Source organism: Anarhichas minor, unplaced genomic scaffold (genome assembly GCF_050575085.1).
Source record: "Anarhichas minor isolate MPS153535 unplaced genomic scaffold, ASM5057508v1 ptg000017l, whole genome shotgun sequence".
Classification (NCBI taxonomy): Eukaryota; Metazoa; Chordata; class Actinopteri; order Perciformes; family Anarhichadidae; genus Anarhichas; species Anarhichas minor.
The window spans coordinates 19,524,523-19,546,286 of NW_027466463.1; the positions used below are offsets into that span (position 1 = coordinate 19,524,523).

At 43.9% G+C, this 21,764-nt stretch overlaps 1 protein-coding gene across 1 annotated transcript in view; it reads left to right on the top strand.

Moving 5' to 3' along the window:
• The window catches only part of myo1d (myosin 1D), a 79,525-nt gene that overhangs the window by 51,443 nt on the left and 6,318 nt on the right, over positions 1-21,764 (top strand). The window contains exon 21 of the mRNA XM_076094135.1: positions 4,375-4,529. Within this exon, the coding sequence (XP_075950250.1) occupies positions 4,375-4,529 (155 nt within the window). The remainder of the gene's footprint in view (positions 1-4,374; positions 4,530-21,764) is intronic.

The following is a 21,764-nucleotide window of genomic DNA, read 5'->3' on the forward strand; positions in this document are numbered from 1 at the left end:
ATTTTTTAAAGGAAATGACTGAACTATATTTGGGAGTCCCATTGGTTTCTATTGAAGATTTAATATTTCGTATTCTTTTATTGTTGTTTTTGGTCTTTTCATGGGTTTTGTTGACAATAAGAGAAATATAGAAAATGTGCATCATTTAACAGCATTTGGTTGCCAAACCCAAGAAGTTATTCATCCTTTTAGTCACAATCACAACACTGATTATAACCGCTGACCTGCTGTATCCATCACACCTGCGGCCTTTTTAATCTGAGTGGGCGGGTGAGGGAATTGGTCAAGGTGAAAAAGTGAGGAAGACGTGGAGAGAGGAAGAGGGGTGAGGAGAAGATGGAGATGTGCTGGAGGCTGAGAGCCACGGCGGCGCTATCGATCGTAGGAGGTCAAACCGAGGGGAGAGCAGTTAGCTCACTGTTGATTAGCACCGATGGGCTAACACCACAGCGTCCCCTTGGCTGCCCGATACTGAGTGTTCACCGCTGCTCCTGCAGGGCAGCATCAGCGCTGACAGATGGTTAGTTCTACAGTGAAGAGCCGACTACTGTCCGCCTAAAGGATTTATACGCCAGTTAATGCCTGCGCTGCAAAAGTGCAATCATTCGACTCTCTGTCTTCTTGAATAAAACGTATCCCGGTGAAGAAACGGTGAAATATCCGTTCTGCACCACTGACTGGTTTCCCTGTTTTTCACCATCTTTTCTTTTCCACCCTCCACCTCACCCCTCTCCCTGTGTAGTGCTATCTCTCTCTCTCTCTCTCTCCTCCCGTTGTTGTCATGCCAACTTCCCAGGAGACAGCGTAGTCATGGATACCGGGAGGCAGGGCAGATCAGCTGATGTCTGGTGTCGTTCAGGCGTGTGCACAAATCGCTCTCCTGTATGTGCACTCTTTTCCTGTCTTTTTTTTTTGTGATCCCTGCGGCTCTGTTTAATTTTTTTGTTTTTTATTTTATTGACCCGTCGATCGCTTCACTTCAGTCTGTTTCTTTCAACACCTCCCACAGCTGCAGTGAGACCGTATTTCTTTATATAGATGAACGGTTTACATGTGCAGCCTATTCGTAACCAGCGGGTAGAAGAAAAGAAAACGTCTCAAATTATGCAAAACACCGTACGTGAGATCAGGATTAGAAGGTGATGAAGCATAATTGTGTTTATAAATTCATCTCAGAGGCGACTTGCAGGCGGATAATGTGTTTTTGCCCCGTAAACATCTCTGGCTGGTTCACTGATGCCCTCACAGCCTCGCAACAGCCTCGCTCATTATATCATATTTATTTAATCACACTTTGCTCCCGCTGCTTATTCCCCCCTTCTATCTTTACAGGACTGTGGGGATGTGTTATATAACCGATAGTTTGTTCCTGTAACAATACACCGGGAGAACCTGCTGTACATGTTATGTCCTCATGACAACTGCAGAGCAGAGGGGATCACACCAGAGAGCACTTGACCAAAACCATCGTGGTCATATTGTTAAGTAGTTCTCTCGCAAGTGCTTTCACCAAAATACACCCACTTGTGTGTGTGTGTGTGTGTGTGTACTGTTTGGCTTTTCTAAATGCAACATTTTGGTGCAGTCCTCCTCAAACAAATATGTAAATTAGCAATGTCCTCCTTGAGCCAATCGGTGTGATTTAAAAAGACAACATGGCACGACTGTGAGATGCATGATAATTGTTTCTGATATATTTAGAAGTGTAATAGAAAGAAAAGAATACGTGGCCCTTTTACAGTGTGTGAATGTCTGCTGTCGACTAAAGTCATGAGAGAAACGTGAAAATCTGTTTTTATTTGGTAATCCAAATATTTGATGCAAGATCAATCTGCAAGACAAGTCCACCGGCGGTCAGTTTGAAGTGTCGTCTTCTCTGCACTGCTCTCATACGGCGGATACCGCTGATAATGCATCGTCCACCCTCCAGTTCCTCCCAAGCAAATATTGTTAGCTCTGTCAGCACTGTTGCCGTTGTTTGTACTATTAGCGATGTTAGCACCTTTAGCTTCTAGCAGCTGGCTCAGCCGTCGCCATGTTGAGAGCCGTGTGGAGGCAATCCCTCAATCGTAATCATACATTCAAACTCGTTTACAAAACACGATGACACGTGTTCGTTACCATTTGTTTCACATTTGCACCATAATTAGGACTTCAACTAAGCTGCTGATTGTTTTCTCGATTAGTCATTTTGTCCATGAAATATAATAAAATAGTGAAAATGTCACAATATCGTGAAGTCAAAGGTGATTTACTCAAAGTGCACGTTTTGTCCGACCACCAGTTGAGAACCAAAAGATATTCAGTTTACTATCCCAAAAGGAAAGGAAACAAACCTGGATGGAATATATATTGCACAATCGAACATGTCTAATTTGATGTCATGTAGTCTGACATGCAATAAGCCTGCAGGATCCCCACTATCTCAGTGAGTAGGAGCCTTTTAGTTTTCAACACAAATGAGTTGGACTGCAGTAATGAAAAACATCCTCCTCCTCGAGTTGTCTCAGATTTGCCAGAGGAACACTTGAACAGATGGCTGGGCAGATAAATGCCTCGAACACATTTCATACTCGGGGTAAAACTGATTTGGGGAATCAAGACACAAAAAAAATTAGACAAGGAAATGAATCCGCATGTATCATTACCCAACTCATTAGAACACCGACCGTCGTTCCAATCAATTAGGCCTTTAATATAAATGTAAATGTAATCGGCTCCATGTAATTAACTGCGGGTGGGTTGCTAGACAGAGAGGCATGGCTTTAGGCTTTAATTCATGGTGATTACGGTGAAGTGTTTGTTTTTCGACAGTCACAGGCGTCATGTTGGAGCTAAATAAGCTAGCTCTGTTGTTTAGCCGGCGGATGCAACCTGTCTCAGCCCGTCCTCCCCAGATGGAGAGTTTGTCTCGGCGTTGCAGTCTGCTGAGTGGATATTAACGCCCCTGACTGGCTGCCCTGTGGCTGTTTCCTCAACACGCAGCGCCACAGTTCAGCTCGGAAAGACATATTAAGAGAGAAATAAATGGCTGGATACCTAAAGGCAGGGAATGACAAAGGAGACGAAGGAAAGCTAAAAGGAAGAGAGATAATGGTGTGAAAAACAAAGGAATGGGGGTTTAATGAGCTCCTTTTCCTCCTGAGATGTGTTTACCTATGAGGATATATTGGTTTCTTCCTGTTGTGTCTCCTTTGAAGACCTGTTAAGCTAAACAGTCCAACCGCAAAACTGGGATTCCCCCTTCAGCCTGGCGGCTCTCTGTTGTGTCGTTTGGGGGCTCTGAGTGGAAAAATTCGATTGGACCTTTGGGAACCCTAACCCTAACCCAATGAATCATTACTGCAAGTGCTGATTTAGGCCTTGAGTGGGAGAAACCCCAGAAAACGAGATACTGAGAACACCAGAACAGTGTTTGCTTTGGCTCAGTTTCAATGTGAAAAGCTCTTTACACAAAATGTAACCTTGATGTAGGATGTAAAATAAAAACAACTTCCTTCTAAAGAAGGTTAATATATAATGCTTCAAGTTAGTCACACCATCATTGGATTGGATGTTCTAAAAGCTCTTGTACTGTGTATGATTTTTATGTTCTTTGAGTTGACGTGTTGACGTCAAAAGGTTTTTGGTCTCCCACTCAAACGATCTGCTTGATACTCAAAATTAGGCGGCAACCTCCGGTTCTGAAAAGTGGATCCAAAGCTTCATGTCTTAAACCTGCATTGTCTCTAATGTCCACCAGGGGGCGACTCCTCTGGTTGTTTAGAAGTCTATGAGAAAGTGACTCTACTTCTCTCTTGATTTATTACCTCAGTAAACATTGTAAACATGAGTTTATGGTCTCAATCTCTAGTTTCAAGTCTTCTTCAATACAGCATGATGTTCATTTAGTACATTATGGTCCATTTAGAGTCAAACAGACCATAAAGCAGGGGATGATTCAGGGTGGGGCTACTGTGATTGACAGGTTGCTACCTCAGCTGTTGCAAAAAGCCAACATGACGACAGCCAAAATCCAAGATGGCAACGGCCAAAATGCCAAACTCCAGGCTTCAAAACCGTACTCAACAAACCAATAGGTGACGTCACGACGACTACGTCCACTTCTTATAAACAGCCTGCGCTCCAAATACCACAGGTCTCCTTCTTTTACTTCCAGTGGAAGTTAAACGTGAAGAATTAGCCCTGTGCAACAACGCCAGTGAATTCACGTCCTCTGGGTTTACGCCACCTCAAACTCCCCGATATGCATGAGCCTCTGTGTCCGTATATGTGGTGTATTTGTGTTTATCTACAGTACAGATGGTTATACGACTCTATGTACATGTTTATCTGTGTTTAATTGTGTGTCCCCTCTCTCTCACACTGGCCCAGGTGACGGGAGTGAGCGTGTCCCCTGGGAAGGACCAGCTGGTTGTGTTCCACACCAAGGACAGCAGGGATCTCGTGGTGTGCCTGCAGGCCATGGTGCCCGCCAACGAGAGCCGCATCGGGGAGCTGGTCGGCACCCTACTTAGCCACTTCAAGAGGTAAGTGTTCGGGGGAAACAATGGGCAACAAGCGGAGGTAGAAGCTGATTTACCAATTTATCGACAGGTACCTTGATATTTTCAACTGTTGAAATGGTGCTGAATGTCTTAAAATGCTTTAAAACATGGACTGTAGTTTGCTGATTAAATTCACTGTGGTTGACACTAAGGGGAGGATAGAGGCCTCCTCATATTTTCTATTTAGTGCAAGAGCATATTGTCCCCACTTAAACCCAGTGCTCTTCATTTAGTTTAACTTCCAGCAGTGTTACAGAACAAGATGTAGTCTGAAATAACGAGGACATTCCTGTACAAGTGGAAAAAAACCTTCTCACTGTGTCCAATCCAACAGTATTGGCCCAGATGTTTGGTGCTGACTGATGTGACCTGTTGCAGCAGGATTATGGGGCGGATAGAGTGCACGGTCAGCTGTCCTCACTTGAACCCTAATATTCATTTAAGCTGAGCTCAGCGATCTCTCCAGGACAGGATCCTGTGAAGGCCGGCCTTCATTTTGTTCCGAAGCAGAGAAAACATAAATAGATTTAGTCCCTGAAGCCATCAGTCGCTTCCTCTTACCTTCTGATTCACTGAGGTTCACTACAGGATGAACTATTTAACCAACTTTAAATGGCATAATTTAAGCATAGTTTAAAGTCTGTGTAGGACGGATTTGTCAAAAACACAGGACGTTGACTTTACCGTAGTTTTGTTACGTATCTTCTGGGCTTTATTACAACCAGTGACGTAGCTCCAAGCGTCGTAATTCTACGTAACAAACGTACTTATTTTAAGATGCTGTCACACATTGTTAATTGTGTCGTATCGCAATATTTAGCCAGTGTTAACGAGTACCGTTTCCTATCAGTACAAGCAGCTTACACATGGTTTATAGCTGCACATCAGCAGCAAACCTGAGGCTCCTTGAATTAATATTTCTTCTCACAACCCTCCAAAAAACATCATCTAAAACAGTAGCTCCAGCAAAACCATGTGTGTGAATGAGGTGATTTCATGCATGACTTTCATCCTGTGGTTTAATCCCAGGGGAGGATGACTGTCACCTCAGCTCACATTGACTTACACACACACACACACACACACACACACACACACACACACACACACACAAAAGGAAACTAAATGTTCTTGAACTTCAGGAGGTACATAGAAGCTGTGGGTCTGTCTGATGCACCGTAGAGAACTGTAAGTCCTGCATTAGAGCTCCAGGCTCCTGTTTGTTGAGCTGTGGATGTCAGACGGCTTCAGGTTCTTTCTTCTGTTTACTGCAAAGACAAACGTTACTTGTTCTAGTCGAACCTTTTGTCATTTATACTTTATTTGACTGATTGGAACTGATTTGTCATTAATTCCAGCTGTACTGCTAAAGATAACTAGATTCCCCTCCTACCTGCTTCATTCACTGGTTCATCTTGTGGGCCATACATTATTTTATTCAGGCCTAATAACCGGGTGATTCATGTCGTGTTGTTGTTGCACCAAGCAGAAAGCTCCATCGTTAAATACTAAAGGCTGTGCAGAAGTGTCTTTATAAGGGCTGCTAGATGCTCTGATTACAATACGTTGACGTGGCTCAGTAAATTCTCAACATCTCTTAAAACGTAATTCTTTTGGGATCAAAACAAGATTTTATTATTTTCATCTCTAATTTCTATCAATCCTAATGTAGATGGGTGTCCTTTAACAAGACTAAGAGTCTCCAGCGATGTGAGGCTTCATGCTCACCATCTTAGCTTAGCATGTTAACATGCTGACATCTTTTAATTGGTACCAAACAGAAAGGTGAAGCTGAAGAATATAATTCGTTTTGCATGTCTTTGCTCATAAAAAGTCATTAAAAAAGTATTGGACAAATCAAAATTACCTGATTTTGTCACTGGATGAAAAGTCACATTTTGTATTATTTATCCTCAGGGGATCATGAATATCTGTACCAATTTTGTGGCAATCTGTCCAATGGTCGATATTTCATGGCGTTAGAAGCAAAGTCAGGGGATCACGAAAACGTGATTAGGATTCATCCTCTGGGGAGCATGAACAACATTTCATTGTAGTCCATCCAATAGTTATTTCGGGATATTTCAGTCTCTGACCGTCGTTGCCATATCGATTTCTTAGCTCCAGGAGCAGCAAACATAAAAATCCAAATCCACATCACCACATTCAACAAGAACAATGTCAACACCAGAACTCTGTCAATCCAAAATAAACAAACAATCTTGTAATAAAGTAATCTCACGAATAGAGCTGTGGAAGATTTCCACCAAAACATTGCGGGGAATTCAGATCAGGGAGTAAAAAACAAGAAGTAATTTGTTTTCAGATCTCTTCTGCTGCTGTGATTATCCGTTTTAATGACGCATGATTCTAGATCTCAATATGACTGATTAGTGAACCCACTGCGCCACAATAGTCGGGCTCGTGTGTGTGTGTGTGTGTGTGTGTGTGTGTGTGTGTGTGTGTGTGTGTGTGTGTGTGTGTGTGTGTGTGTGTGTGTGTGTGTGTGTGTGTGTGTGTGTGTGTGTGTGTGTGTGTGTGTGTGTGTGTGTGTGTGTGTGTGTGTGTGTGTGTGGTCGAGGTGTGCTCCGTCCTCGCCATCCTGTGATGGTATCTTGTTCCATTGTTGAGCCCATTTTCTCTGTATAGGTCTCTGGCTGAGAAAGGCCCGGGCCTCCTGTAATGACCCTCCCATGTGCGTTGCATGCCGACTCATCCATCACCGAAACAACCCTGACAGAACAAAGAGCATGCCGGCATGTGATGAAATGTGTGTGTGTTTTTCTGTGTGTGTGAATGCATGGGGGGGGGGGAATTCCTGAGAAGCAATCTGCATGCGGCCGCGCTGGCGTTTGTGTGTCCGCGCCGCGTGATCTTCCGCGTGCAGCGTCCCCACCGCTGCAGCTCCCTGCAGATGTGGCTTTAACCTTTATCTCTCCTTCAACATGCTGCACAGTGCACAATATGCACAGCAGCGAGCGAGGGGGGGGAGACAGGAGGTGGGGGGGGGGGGGGGGCAGCTTACAGCAGCAACAAAAGCAACACTTTATCCTCGTCTAAGTGACAGCGAAGCCCAAGCAGAGTGACACCGCCGCCGGGAGTAAACCCTCCTCTCCTCGTAGCTGCGACTGGATGCTTGAGGTTTAAGACAGTTTCTAAATCTGTTTGCCGTTAATCTTTTTTTTTTTGGGAATTTTTATTTTGCGAAGGACTGGACTGGTTTTAATTTTGAGATAGTGTCGAGACAGAAACTTATCAATACGTTATCAAGTTGCTTCGAACTGAAGCGACGCAGAGATTTCGGCATCCCGTCCATAAGAAGATAACCTTCTTATCGGCCATGACGCACCAGTTGTCTGGAGAGATCCAGAAATACTTCATTCTTATTTTGCATAAAAGGGAGGCGGGGATTAGATTCCCATGCCTTCAGCCTCCCTCCTCCCTCTCTCCCTCCATCCTTCATGCTCCCCTCCTGCATGCCGCTTTTTTTTTCTGCTTCCTATTTTTGTCTGTTACCTCTTTGTACTGCTCTCACTCTCATGAACCCCCCCTCCACTTCCTCATCTCTCTCTCAATCTTCCCCCCTTTTCCTCCCCTGGCTCCCCTCCTTCATTTCTGGAGAGGAGGCGATGAAATATTTAAGGCTGTGCTGCTGTTGAGGCCTATATTTAGAAGAGACGGAGCCCCCCCCCCCCCCTTCCCTCCCTGTCTCTCTCGTGTGTGTGTGTGTGTGTGTGTGTGTGTGTGTGTGTGCGCGTGTGTGTGTGTGTGTGTGTTGACATGCGCGTTACGCAGCAGTGACTGCAGCACTCCCTCCGTCTGCTGCCAGAATAGCAGAGCCAACACTTCAATCTGTCACGAGAAAGAGAAAGAAATCCTCTCCTCTTGGTTTCCACAAATTCTCGTATATAGAATTGTTGCCTGTTTGAAATAGGATTCTTGAGACGAGCTTTTATTCCCAATTTACCCAGATGTCATGAGTATAGTCATCATATTTTGATAAGATGTCTCTCTGGTTTCTGATCTGTTGTAATTTGCTTGTTGATGCTTTTTGCTGTAAATCAAACTGCACTCTTCCTACATCTCAGCGTGTTGTCTTTACAACCAAACGCACGGTTGCTTGAGTTAAATGTTTCATAATGAAACATCCTCTCTCCTGAAAAAGATACGAGTCTGAACAAGCGTTATTTGATGAGTTGAGTCAGAATGTGTTGAGATATGATGAAGAATCTCTTCCTTTTGTTCACATGAGGTTCGTCTTTCTGCAGTAAATCTGCTCGTCTTTCCTCTTACCAACAGGAAACTATTGTCCTTGTTGTCCTCACTTCACTCTTTCTTTGTACGTGTTAAAAAGGTTCAAATGATCCTCCAGCTCAAGTTAAGATGCTGTCACACATTGTTAATTGTGTCGTATCGCAATATTTAGCCAGTGTTAACGAGTACTGTTTCCTATCAGTACAAGCAGCTTACACATGGTTTATAGCTGCACATCAGCAGCAAACCTGAGGCTCCTTGAATTAATATTTCTTCTCACAACCCTCCAAAAAACATCATCTAAAACAGTAGCTCCAGCAAAGCCATGTGTGTGAATGAGGTGATTTCATGCATGACTTTCATCCTGTGGTTTAATCCCAGGGGAGGATGACTGTCACCTCAGCTCACATTGACGTACACACACACACACACACACACACACACACACAAAAGGAAACTAAATGTTCTTGAACTTCAGGAGGTACGTAGAAGCTGTGGGTCTGTCTGATGCACCGTAGAGAACTGTAAGTCCTGCATTAGAGCTCCAGGCTCCTGTTTGTTGAGCTGTGGATGTCAGACGGCTTCAGGTTCTTTCTTCTGTTTACTGCAAAGACAAACGTTACTTGTTCTAGTCGAACCTTTTGTCCCTAACCAACAAACATCCCCTCTCCTGAAAATGCTACAAGTCGGCCGGCCACATGACCTGATAAATGTCCTGATCTAAACTAACAGCTCATTTGTAAAGCAGATTTGGGGAGGGCCCCATGAACTGGACCTTTTTAGGGGCCCGTGTCTGTGGTGCGGATGTTATTGACAGCTTGTGGGACGGTATTATCTCCATGGTTTTGTAAACGATGGTCCAGTGTTTCTTTACACTAAAGAAGGAAGCATTGAAGCACCTTTCCTCTGCATTGAGAGAAGTCCACCACCTCTCATCAGGGTAGATGCTTCCAGGTCATTTCACTCAGTTCAGAAGATTTCACCGCTACGATGATTAACGTCGAGGTGTAACACCCGATATCTTCAAATGTCTCGTGGCTTTATGAGTCTGTGAATGCGTTTTTACTCGATCTGTCACTTCCATTTCTTCTCATTCAGCTTGCCAACGTTTCTATTTGTCCATCACACACTTCCACTCTGCTTCACACCTTTCCCACTGAGATGTGAATGTAAAAATAGCTCCGTGTTGAATTATTCATTCACGCAGGTGTTGAGCTGCAGTTTACAAGATTGCGCTCCTTCAAATGCAACAGAACATCATTCTGATGCAGAAATGTTCTTGTTGCTAAAGAAAAGTGTGTTGTTGTTGTTTCTCTCTCCTGCTCTCTGTGTCAGTCATGACCTAACGACTAAGTTTCCCTGTAACCGACGCCTGTAAATCCCCGGTTCACGTTGTCGTTCCTGCGTTGTGTAAGCGGCTGGAATAGGTTTCTCAGAAAAAGCACTGAGGATTGTTTCTGTAGCAACAGCTCCGCCGACTGCTGTCAGTGTCCACAGTGACTAATGAAAAAACCCTGAGCAGTAGATGGATCGTGCGTGTGCGTGTGCGTGTGCGTGTGCGTGTGTGTGTGTGTGTGTGTGTGTGTGTCGGGAGTCATTGACAACATTTGATTAACCCTTGCTGTGTGCATGTTGGTGCAGGGAGCAGAGTGATGGTTTTAGTGAAACGGTTGACTGATTAACAGATGGAATGAATTAATTTGTTCATCATTTAAAAAGTTACAATGCGACGCCTGACTTTCAGTGAGTTTTTCTTCGATGCCGTACTTTGAGAAATATTGACTTTGAGAAGATTTTCTGTAAAATGTTGACCAATCACAAGCGACTGTATTAAAACTATTCCGAAATACAAAGTTTAAACTTTGTTAAAAGTTTAAAAAGTTTCAAGGTAGAAAAAGTAAACAAGATGAAAAAATCTGAGCTGACATGACAGTTTGTCCCACCACAGATAACGGACACATTTTAATCGTTACCAAAAATGTTTCGAGGTTCAATATTCAGCAGTGATTGTGATGAATTATTAATCGTTCTTTACTCATATGCCCTGAGCTTATCAGCTTTTACAGCTTTTCAAATGTAACTATTTGTTGTTTTTCTGTGATTAATATCATTTGAAATGAAATGTCTTTATGTTTTTAGATGTCAGTTCTTTATTGTCCCACTGGGGGACATTCGGCCTGCAGCAGAGCACAGATAAACAGTGACGGAGCACGCAGTAAAACAGTGAAGTCAAATAAATAGGGAATTGGACTTTGGGACGCTGGTTTCTTAACTTTTATGGACTAAACAAAAGATTAACGGTGAGCCGGGTGATTTTGCACTCTGAATACTGAAGTCGTAAAACTATAAAGTGTTTTAGAGGAAACGAGAGAGCGTCTTTCAGCCGTGTCAGCAGCTCTGTGAGGCTGTACACGGCAAAATGCTAACGTCAGCATGCTAACATTTGCACCGTGACAATGACAACATGCTGATGTTTATCAGGTGTATTGTTCACCATCTTTGTTCAGCGTATTAGCATGCTAACATTTGTTCAGTGGCAGTAAACACAAAGGACAGCCGAGGCTGCTGGAAAGGCAGTTATTTCTGAACCAAAGCCCTGGACGAATGTAAATGCTGTCCTTAAGATAGCCTGAAAGTTATTACAGTTCATCCTGAGATGGGCGACCATGTGGAAACCAATGGCTGCCTGGAATTATGCACCAATCCAACATTGTTAACTGACTTACAGACATGTTACCGTATATAAAACCACCGAGAGTTAGAAAAATAAACAGCCAAATATTTTTGCAGCATTTTTATTGTTTTTTTAATCACAGTAATAATGTCAGGCTGGCAACCACTGGATTAGGCAACAGTGAAATGAATCAAAGTTAGTTGCAGCCCTTGGTGATTTATATTCTTGAGGCCCACGGTGAGCATGAAGACGTCCTCCGCCACTCTAAACCGTCCACATCTGTCTCTGTGACAGATGTTTATAGGTTTACCTCCCTCATATCTGTCGCCAAGCATCCGTTCATCCGTTCTTACTGTCCTCTAACCTCCACCACCAGCCTTTGTCCTTCTCTGTCTCCCTCCCACTCGCTCTTACTGTCCCTCTCCTTCACCTCCCTCCTCCCCTCTATTACAGTATGAGTCAGCAGTAGCGTGCAGTGCACAGGCCTTCATTGATCTGTCAGAGTGATGTGGTCATGTCCTGTTTCTGCCCTTGCCTTCTGCCTCCCTTTCCCTGAAGACCTGAACGTTTAGCCCCCCGTCTCCTCCTGATGCTGCAGAAGGGATTTGGGAGACGGCTAAGCCGGACTGCTTTAAGGTTGAGGTAAAAGAGGAGGAAACACAGAAAGCGTTAGTGAGAGTGTGTCGGTAATAGTGAGGTGAGATGGAGGTGGAAGGAAGAGATGGGAAACGATGCAAAAATGATCCGGAGAAGGAGAAACGAGATGTAGAAGATGTTGAGCATTAAACACTTGTATTGATCTGCTGAAGTTAAGGTTCAGGTGACCTATCAGGAGTCACATCAGTCTGTCAGCCTCAGACATGTACCAGTGTTAACTGATGACGGCACGACCATTTTCAAATGCGTGCGGATTAATTATATATTGTTTTATTTATTTATTTTTCCCCGATCTCTTATTTTAAAGTACATGGTGAGATTGAGAGTGTGCAACAAACAGCTCTATAATTAGAATTAATCGTACTTCACAGCCTTGAACTGGTTGGGTTTGGAGGTGTTTTGTAAAAAATGTGAAGAGTTCCAGCATGTTCAAGCCAAAATATTGCTCTTTAAGCTGCGTAACAACACAACGATAACAGCATTTATCTCCATACTGAACAGAAATGAATAGCTTCCTGGGATTAGGGATTCACCAATCCAACATGTTCTCTTGTGGTACCAACTTAGATACCTCAAGTTATAGTACTGATCCTAGAACTGCTCTCTTTTTACCCCTTAACATTTTGAATGTGTATTGGAACTGATGGAGGAAATGCAACAAAGAAAATGTATTTAATGTGGTTTGGGCCCATCATGGCCGATACCCGTTCCTCTGAAAAAGGAGAGTATCGTCACAGATCCGCCTGGAAATGTGTTAAAAATACATGAAAATCTCTAAAGATAACAGAGCAAATGGTTCACTGTGATGTGAAGGAAATACATCTGCTGTTTGAGTGCTTTCACTGCAGAGAGAAATGAATATTTAAAAGCAACAAACTGAGAGAGAGAGAGAGGAGAGAGAGAGAGATTTGTCTTCCTCACCAAGGTCACCTTTTCTGCTGAATCAAATATTTCCGAGTGATAGAAGTGGGCTCCTCTCTCCTCCTTCTCTATTTCCTGTTTCTCCATTAATCTCCCTCCCCCTCTTGTTTTTCACTCCACATCCACTTCTCCTCCTCCCTCTCACTCCCCTTCCCTCCCTCTCTTGCTCCCTCCCTCCTTTTCGGGGGCGCTGCGGATGCAGTTCCCATGGCAACGGTTGGATCGGTGTTTTGTCCGATACGTATGCGATCCATTGATAACGCCGCTGGCTGGAGATAATAGCGGCACTTCTCGTCCCAGACCACAGACACAGAGCGTATGGTGTAGAAGAGGGAGAGATGAACAAGAGATGAAATGTGTGTCAGAGAAAATCAGCACAATCTTGTATTTCATCTTTACTCTAAAGACGATTAGAACAGGTTATCAGTCCTCCGTGCATTCTTGTGTTTGCAGCATTCAATATCGAAACCTGTGGAGAACCGAGACGTCTGTGATCTCCTCTACAACATGACTTTACTTTGAAGAACTCGGCTTCTTTTGTTAAATTAAAAAGTGTTTTGTAGAAAATGTCTCAAAGTACGGCATCAGGATTGTTTGGTATCAACAACAAGGTTGACAAAATAAATGACAAAATTCTCTTTCTTGTGTTAAGTCACCAAAGGGTCTTGCAGGATAAACTATCTGCATCGAGAGTTCACCGATTCTCTCACACACAGATATTATAAAGCGACTGGTACTCAGAGTCATTGTTATGGGAGTCCTGCTCGTCTCAGTGGCACCGTGCTGCAGCCGGGGGGGGTGGGGGGTGGCGAGGGGTGTGTGTGTGTGTGTGTGTGTGTGTGTGTGTGTGTGTGTGTGTGTGTGTGAGTACACATTAGAGATAATACTTGAATGTGTGAGAATGTGTCAGAGGTTGTGTATGAATGCACGAGTGTGAATGTGCGACTTGGTCTGACCTACTTCTCCTCTGCAGCCCCGAATCATCACTGCTTTCCCCTCAGCGAGTGTGTGGACCTGCTGATCGCACCATGTTGTGTTTTCATTATGAAGCACAGAGACACTGACACGCGCTGGTGGAATAACAGGCTTCACCGTCAAATTACTTCATTAGTCCGTTTGTCCATTTTAACTAACTATGTAAATTACTCAGGGATTAAGATCATCTTTCTTCGTTTCCATTTTAGTCCATGGAACTTCCCCTGTTAACTGACATTAAGACAATTAGTTTTTGCATTACAAGTTTTCTGAAATGTTATGTTTAAATATGCAAATGAGGTATTATCTAATGGTACCATTTGGTGAATTTAGGAGAAATCTGCAGAAGCAAAAAGACAAAATTGTCAAATAAACATCTAAATGTGTATTTTGGATGTTTTATTTCCTCTAGTCTGAAAGAAAAATTGACTAGTGCATAAAGAAACGTGTTTTGCCTGTAGTGTCTGGCCTAAATTGAATATGCGTATTTGGGTTTGGCAACGTCAAGACATCACTTTGGGCTCTGAGAAATCTATTTCCTGACGTTTCATAGATCAAACGTTAGCAGAAAGCTGCTGATAGATCTGTTGTATCATCTTCCTCAGCAGACTGCTCTAAAGATCATTACATCCTCCGGCATCGCAATAACGCATGAAATCTCATGATACATGTGAACAAAATGGCCCTCTTGTAATTAGCTCTGACCGCTTGACAGATTCTGCACTCGGGGAGATTTATAAAGCCTCGTTTCAAACGGGAGGAGGTACAAGTGTCGCTGGATTTACTAAAGTTCACTCTCTTTACGAGGATCATTTTTGTGCGGAAAATGCTCTCCCTCTGAAGTTTAATTGCAGCCTGTTGTTATTATCAATATTTGGAATGCCATTAATGAGCGTTTCTATTTCAGGATCTTTATGATTTCATTACTGAGCTTCTTGATCTCAGACCAAATCCCAACTGTGAACTTTTCCTTGCAGCCTCCCGCTCAAATGCTAAACGCATTCAAACACAGTCGCAGTCGTTGATTGCGTAATTAGTCTCCGTGTTAGTGAATCAGACGCTCATTACAAACAGATTGCGAGTGCAAATTGAGTGAAAAGCTCGGCTCAGATTCGCCCCGAGCTCTCGTGTCATCGATTAGGGCCCTCGTCGTTTTCCCAACAATCATTTTGTGGGAAGGATTTCTTTTAATTTTAATCTTTATTTTGCGTGAATAGTTATAAATGGTAGTATATATATATATATATATATATATATGCATTATGTTGGAACCTTTATTTATTAATTCAACCTATGTACAAATAGTACGTACTGTGTGGATATACCGTATATATTTTAATATATAATAGTCAACATGGGATATGTACTATATGCATGTGCATCTGCTGGTGTGAGCTATATTTAATCTGCTGCTGGGCTCTCAGCTCTCCTCACACTGTATATAATGTATGCGCTCACTGTCGTCCACCATCTTACCGTCACTCTGGATAACCGCATCAGTTAAGTGCTGATACAGTAGGAGGCGGAGCCTAGATGTCTTACTGCATCGACCTCCACGTTCACCCCATAATCCGACCCCCCCCCGAAACACACATGTTCCACCCAGCAACAGCACCGCTCCGTCTCCCACTGTCAGACCAATTATGACCAGCCTCGGCACACTCTCTCCTCTCCTCCTCTCTTCCTTTGCTTCCTCCCTAGATCTGGTCTTCTGTCATTGATGGCCATTAATCTGCCCGACCTTACGTCTTTTCAACATGCTTCTCTATGCTGCGTTCATCTCGTCCTCCCATAATTTAATCTCCTATATTACATCTCCTCTCCACCTCACCTTGCTTTCTCCCCATATCCTTCCATTTCATCTATTCATTTGTGCTTTTAATCCGACCTTATGTGACGCCCGGCCCTGACCAAAATCAACTCTGACCCGGGGCTGCTTGCACCAAGAGATGCTTTGACTGTGGCTTTGATCCAACACATAGTAAAACGTTTACATCAGATAAAGCACAAAGGAGTCCAGAAACCGTTATAGATCGACTTAGGGGAACCCTGTATCGCATATTCAATGGAAACAATTTGTATTCACTGTTCAGGACAACAGTAGAATATAGCCCCAAAAAAAACAAAGTCTACGTTTATTATTTGTATGATTCCAGAATGAAGTAGAACTAATTCACAGTGAATTCTGTGTAAAATAATACACCTTTCAAACTATAAAGAGCAGATAGCTCAAGGTACAAGACGAAAACCGTTTAACTCTTTTAACTAGTGGAGACACATGCACGTCCCTGCTGGAGACTCACTCTGGACGTAGAGAACAGCAGCCTGTCAGGAGAAGACGAATAGATGAGCTTTTGATTGACGTATTGATTGCCTTTAATAAACAGAATTGGAGGCGTAGCCGCTTGAGAAGTGAGCGGTCTCCCTTCAGTAATGAGCAACTAATTGAGGCGGCCTGTCTTTTCTTTCTGTTGTGTCTCAGTGTGCTTATCGATTCACCTGATGTGTTTTTAAGTCCATTCAGCCTTGAAGAAGGCAGAGAGTCCCTTCTGAAAGGCCAAACACAGACGATCAGTGAGGAAGACTGAGCTCACTGGTCAGAGACGACAACAATGGGATGACCCAAGCACACAGTGGACTCGCTTGTTTAACACTCCAGCTGTGCAGCTATTGTGGCTCTGCAGAGAGAGAGATAGTCTCCACCATCTGTGGGAGCAAATACAGATTCCCCCCCGAGACGGAGGCCTGTGCTTTTTGTACATTTCCGGTTTGTGTTTCATCTCCCGCTGATCCTTTGAACAGAGAGGCGTAGAGGTGAGAAGTGTGTCCTTTTGTTTAACCAGAGCATCTGCGAGCTCGGGCCTCCTCGGAGCAGCTTGCACGAGTCGCCGTTATTGATAGCCCTCACTCACCCGCTGTCCCGTGGGAACAGGGAGAGTGTAGCTCCAGATGCCGTGTGGACGTCCCACCAGCGGTCACTCCACCTTCTGCTGTCCTCGAGGCTATTGAAAGGAGTTATGTGGCCACAGGAGGTTTGTCTTGACCAGAAACGGCGCCGGGCTGACTGGAGATTTTTGCGCACACTCTTCATTCAAGGATGAAGAAAAAGGCTCGTCTTTAATTTTTTTAAGCATCACAATAATACTCTTAGAGTTATGAGAATTTGATCCACGAGGACTAATATGATTTTAAAAGTTTCCAAGAACCATTAAATTATTTTATCTCTCAGCTTAAAGCCTAAGAAAAAATTGTATTGGCCTTTTCTCCAGTATTTAGAATTCACTTTATTCATAATTTTGACTAAATTCTGTCCTTTAAGGCGTTTTTTAGAGCTACATTTAGGAAAATATGATGTATCTACTAAAAAAAAGATAAAAACCTCAAGTGCAGCAGTTGCTCTAAGCAATCTCATTCCCTAAATATCTGAAGTGGATCTAATCAAACAGTTGAGATGCTATCGAGCTGCGTTATTATGGGAAGTGATTCAGTGCTTCTGGAGCTTCACTGGAGACGTCGGGTGAAAATATCAGTGGGCCTCTGCTGCTTCATTTCTGACCAATTCTTTGTGTTCGTCTCTTGCAAGTCCCTCAACTTTATGTAAATGCAATGCACACAACCACCTGAATGCACAACTCAAACACACGTCCACACATTCATCTACAGGACCAGGATTTAAATCCTTCTTTGCCTGATCGGACTATTTAGCTGCCAACTGTTCACATCAGTGCTGTACCAGAATGTTTGTTTTCAGTTTGACGGATTTCAACCGAAAAACCAGAGAACTGGGAAATAAATGTGTAAAATATTTATGCTTTCACACTTGAGGATCACAAAAGGCATTTTCTTCAAGACGTCTCAGGGGCCCTCGGGGGCCCTTGATAGCCAGCTACTGCAGCGCTGCAGATCTTGCTTACTGTGCATAAAGAAGCAGAAGTACTAGCTTAGCATATTAACAAGCGGAGCTTGTGTTTACTGATCCAGCTTCAAATGGAGCCTCATGGGAGTGTTGGAGACTCCTAATCTTGTGCAGTGGAATGGGACGCTCTCTCGCATGTTTCAGAGAGCTGAACACGTCGGTTTACAGTATATTTCATAGCTCCTCACCTTCCTCCTCTTTGTCTCGTGCAGAGGCCCGAAGCAGCTTCCAGCCGCTTCCTCGCTCTTTTCCATCCTCCTCTTTTCCCTTCGACAAACGTTAGAATCAATTCCATTTTTGCTGTCAGTGCATTCTCTCCCCCGTTCTTTAAATGACCTACTTAGTAATCCCTCCCGTTGAGAGTACAGCTCTTCTTCTCTGTAGCGGGAAGAAAAGATAACAACCGAGAGAGGGAACGCTACATGTTCTCAGCTTAGTCAATACTGCATGCAAATGCCGCCTTATGGTGGATTTGACGCACCAAAACCTGCTGAAATCACCCGAGACGGTTGCTGCAGAAGGCTCTCAGTGCTGCATTTGATCTGGTCTTTGTTTTGTTCTTCATGCCTCTAAACATTTTACTCTCTGCAGCTTGCAGCCGTGATGACGAGCTCTGCAACACCAAAACCCTTTTGTCAACCTAGATGTGAAATTTGAAGACAACAAGTTATGAGTAAAGTATTTATAAGAAGGGTAAAAAGGAGAGAGTGAAAAGTTCAAAGAATAAGTTGTACCTTGAGAGGAGACCTCATGCAGAAATGATCTCGAGTCAAGACTTAATATAATGTCTGCAGATAGGAGATATCCCTCCAGTCGTCTTTTAACACTGAGCTAAACCACAATAACAGCATCTTAAATGCCTCTCTACTTCTCATACACCACATCTGCAGCTGCAGTACGAGCAAAACTTGGGAACGGTGGTGCTAATTACAGAACTGCACTCAGAAAAGCTCTAAGGCAGTTTTCACACTTTAAAGTGGAGCACATGAGGCCGGCACAGTTTCCTCCATCCAGGCTGGCGGAGCTGCTGCCTCATGTCACATTCTCCCTTTGCGGCGATCGTCCAGGGTGATATCATTTCCTCCCATTAAAAAGCCTGTTCGGGTTTAAGTTCCAGTGTGATGCAGGTCTGCGCTCCGCGTCGTCTTTCCGTTTCCTCTCCGGTGGGAATGTGGAGCACGTGAGACGTGTGATGCAGCCATGTGAGACGCAGAGAAGGCGTGACAGTGAGAGGAAGAGGGATGATGTGGGAGGTCTGGTGTTCAATACAAAATGTATGTAGTTAAGTGGGGGGATGAAAAGGAAGAGAGAAATGTAGAAAAAGAGCGACGGCATACAGCAACATGGAATTAATTATCTCTACTAAAATATTGAAAACATGAGTTAGTTATTTTTTGCCGCACTAGCAGCATCGACTGTATTGATTGGCTCAATTTCTTTGTACAGACATTCATGGTTCCCAGACGATGAATCTTCCAGACTTTTGACTTTTCCTTCCGTGCCACCATGTTGTTGACAATTTTCATTTAAGATTCAAATGTCTCTGTGCAGCTATTTCATAATAGTTTATGTTTGAAACTTGTCGTTTATGACCAAATACCTGCTGTACTAATCCACTTCCCATCAGCCTCAGCTACGTTTAGTGCTAGTTAGCATGTTAGCATGCTGACGTTAGCATTTAACTCGGCACAGCCTCACAGAGCTGCTGGCATGGCTGTTGACTCTTAACTCACGCGTAGCATGAGCCACAAGGTTGAAAATTGATGCTCAACGCTCTGGTAGTTTCATTATTCTCAGAATGTACTGTCTAGAAGCAAGAAGACGATGACGAGTGTAGCCGGTAAAACGCCTTAAACCAACCTCCACAATTCTTCTCTGCTGTCAACTGTGGAAAACAAATGTTCCTAACCATGAGATAGCCACGTGTTGTGATAAAATCTTAACCAGAGTAGATGCTTAAAAAACCATAATTAAAATATTGAACAAAATGTAAAGCTGCAATAATGCTTTCAGTCTCTTGCAGCACACCTGTCTTTTTAAATAAACCACCTCCATATTGTTAATGAGTGCCTCTGATCCTGCTGTGGCTGAAGAAATGTAGAGATGCTGCTTTAATGTGCACGAGGAGTCTGGAGAAAAGCCTGGGTATCCATCAATCATAGAGGCAGCGTGGTTCTGTCTGCTCCCTCAGTCCTGCCCCATGGTGCCCGGCCTTCACATACACACACATAGTACACGTGTGCGTGCTTTCCCGTCACTCCTTGCGTTTCTTCATCTCAGTATGGTCTCACCAACTGAAATATTGATGTGAGGAGACCGTAGTTGTGTTTGTTCAGGGATGCACTGAGTCTCTGACAGATCGACAACATGGGTTCATCTGCTGCTCGCATCTGCATCGACCTGCTGGACTACAGGTGTCCGTGTGTGTGTGTGTCAGTGTGCACATCTGTTTCATGTGCACATGCTGGCTGTCTTTTTGTAAATCCGTAGTCCATTCCTTCGGACTGGACGGTATATTTGGGGCGTATTCTTGTCACAGAATCTGACCGTATTCACTGGTATTTTCACGAGCCATCTCTGTCGTTTTCCACTGATGCAAATATTTGCCTCCTTCATTCGCCTCCTTGATAATCGATTTTAATAGGATTATGCACACGATGGAGAGAGTTGGACACTGAGGTGCTGCTGATGCTTATTTGAAGCCTGTGGCCTCGCCTCCTCTCTTCCTCGCCTCCTCCGCTCGCATCTCCATGGGCGGGACTGAGACGCGAGGCGAGGAAAGGAATCGAGGAGGCACAAAATCGGGAAATGAGAAATCACCCCTAGTTTCAGGAATAAGCGCACGACATCAGCAGAGAAACGGCTCTCTTCCAGAAACAGACCAGAGGAAAGTCAGTGGGCGTAACAACGTGTAAATATAAGTCAGATTATCCTGTAGGTCTGTTTTTAGATGTCTTCAAGCTTTAGTCACAACTCAGGGATTGTGTAAGTGCAGGAATAAGAACAAGAGTCCTATAACTTCAAAAATGGCTCCGTCATCATAGCTAAAAGTGAGGAAAGATCCAACTTTGATCACCTCCTGAGTCTTTATGGCTTACCCCCCCCCACCTCCCCCCTTCAGCGGTCATTTATTATTCAGCAGCAGAGAGCTTGGGGGAGAGCCAGGTACACTATTAGAGGGATGACTCAGAAGTGGGACAGGATGGCATCACAGACTGGAGGTAATCCTGGCTCCTCCACCTGAAAATATTCCGGCTCGTCTCCTCCTCGCCGCTCTCATTTCGCAGCACTTTCCTTCACTCTGGTACCTTTCAGCACCTCTTACCTTTTTCTCAATATTCTCTCTCTTGTACATCTTTTTCTACAGACCCTCTTTATTCCTCTTTTCGCCACCCTTTAACTCTTCCTTGAGCCTCCATAATTTTGTCCTCAACTTTTATTTTCACCTCTTTTTCTCGCCTCTTTCCCTTCCCCTCTTATCCTCAATCCCTCCGAGTAAAGAGGAGATACTTTTGGGAGCAAGTGAGCCAGGACTTGCATGGCATGAAGGGCAAAGACACACAAAGGGACCCCATAGGGAGGAGGAAACAAATTGATTTTCCAGTCGGAGAGGCCATCCAGTGGAGGACTAAGTCTGCCCTCGGGGCTCTGACCAGCTCCTGATGGGAAAGGCCAGCCGATGACCGTTAGACTCAACGAATCATGTTTATTTTTTATTCAGAGATGAAGTGTTCTCTTGGTTTTTAAAAAGGGATGCCAGAGTGTTTATTCAGAGGCGTGTCAAAGATGTGGTTTGGTGTACCCGGTGTGTGTGTGTGTG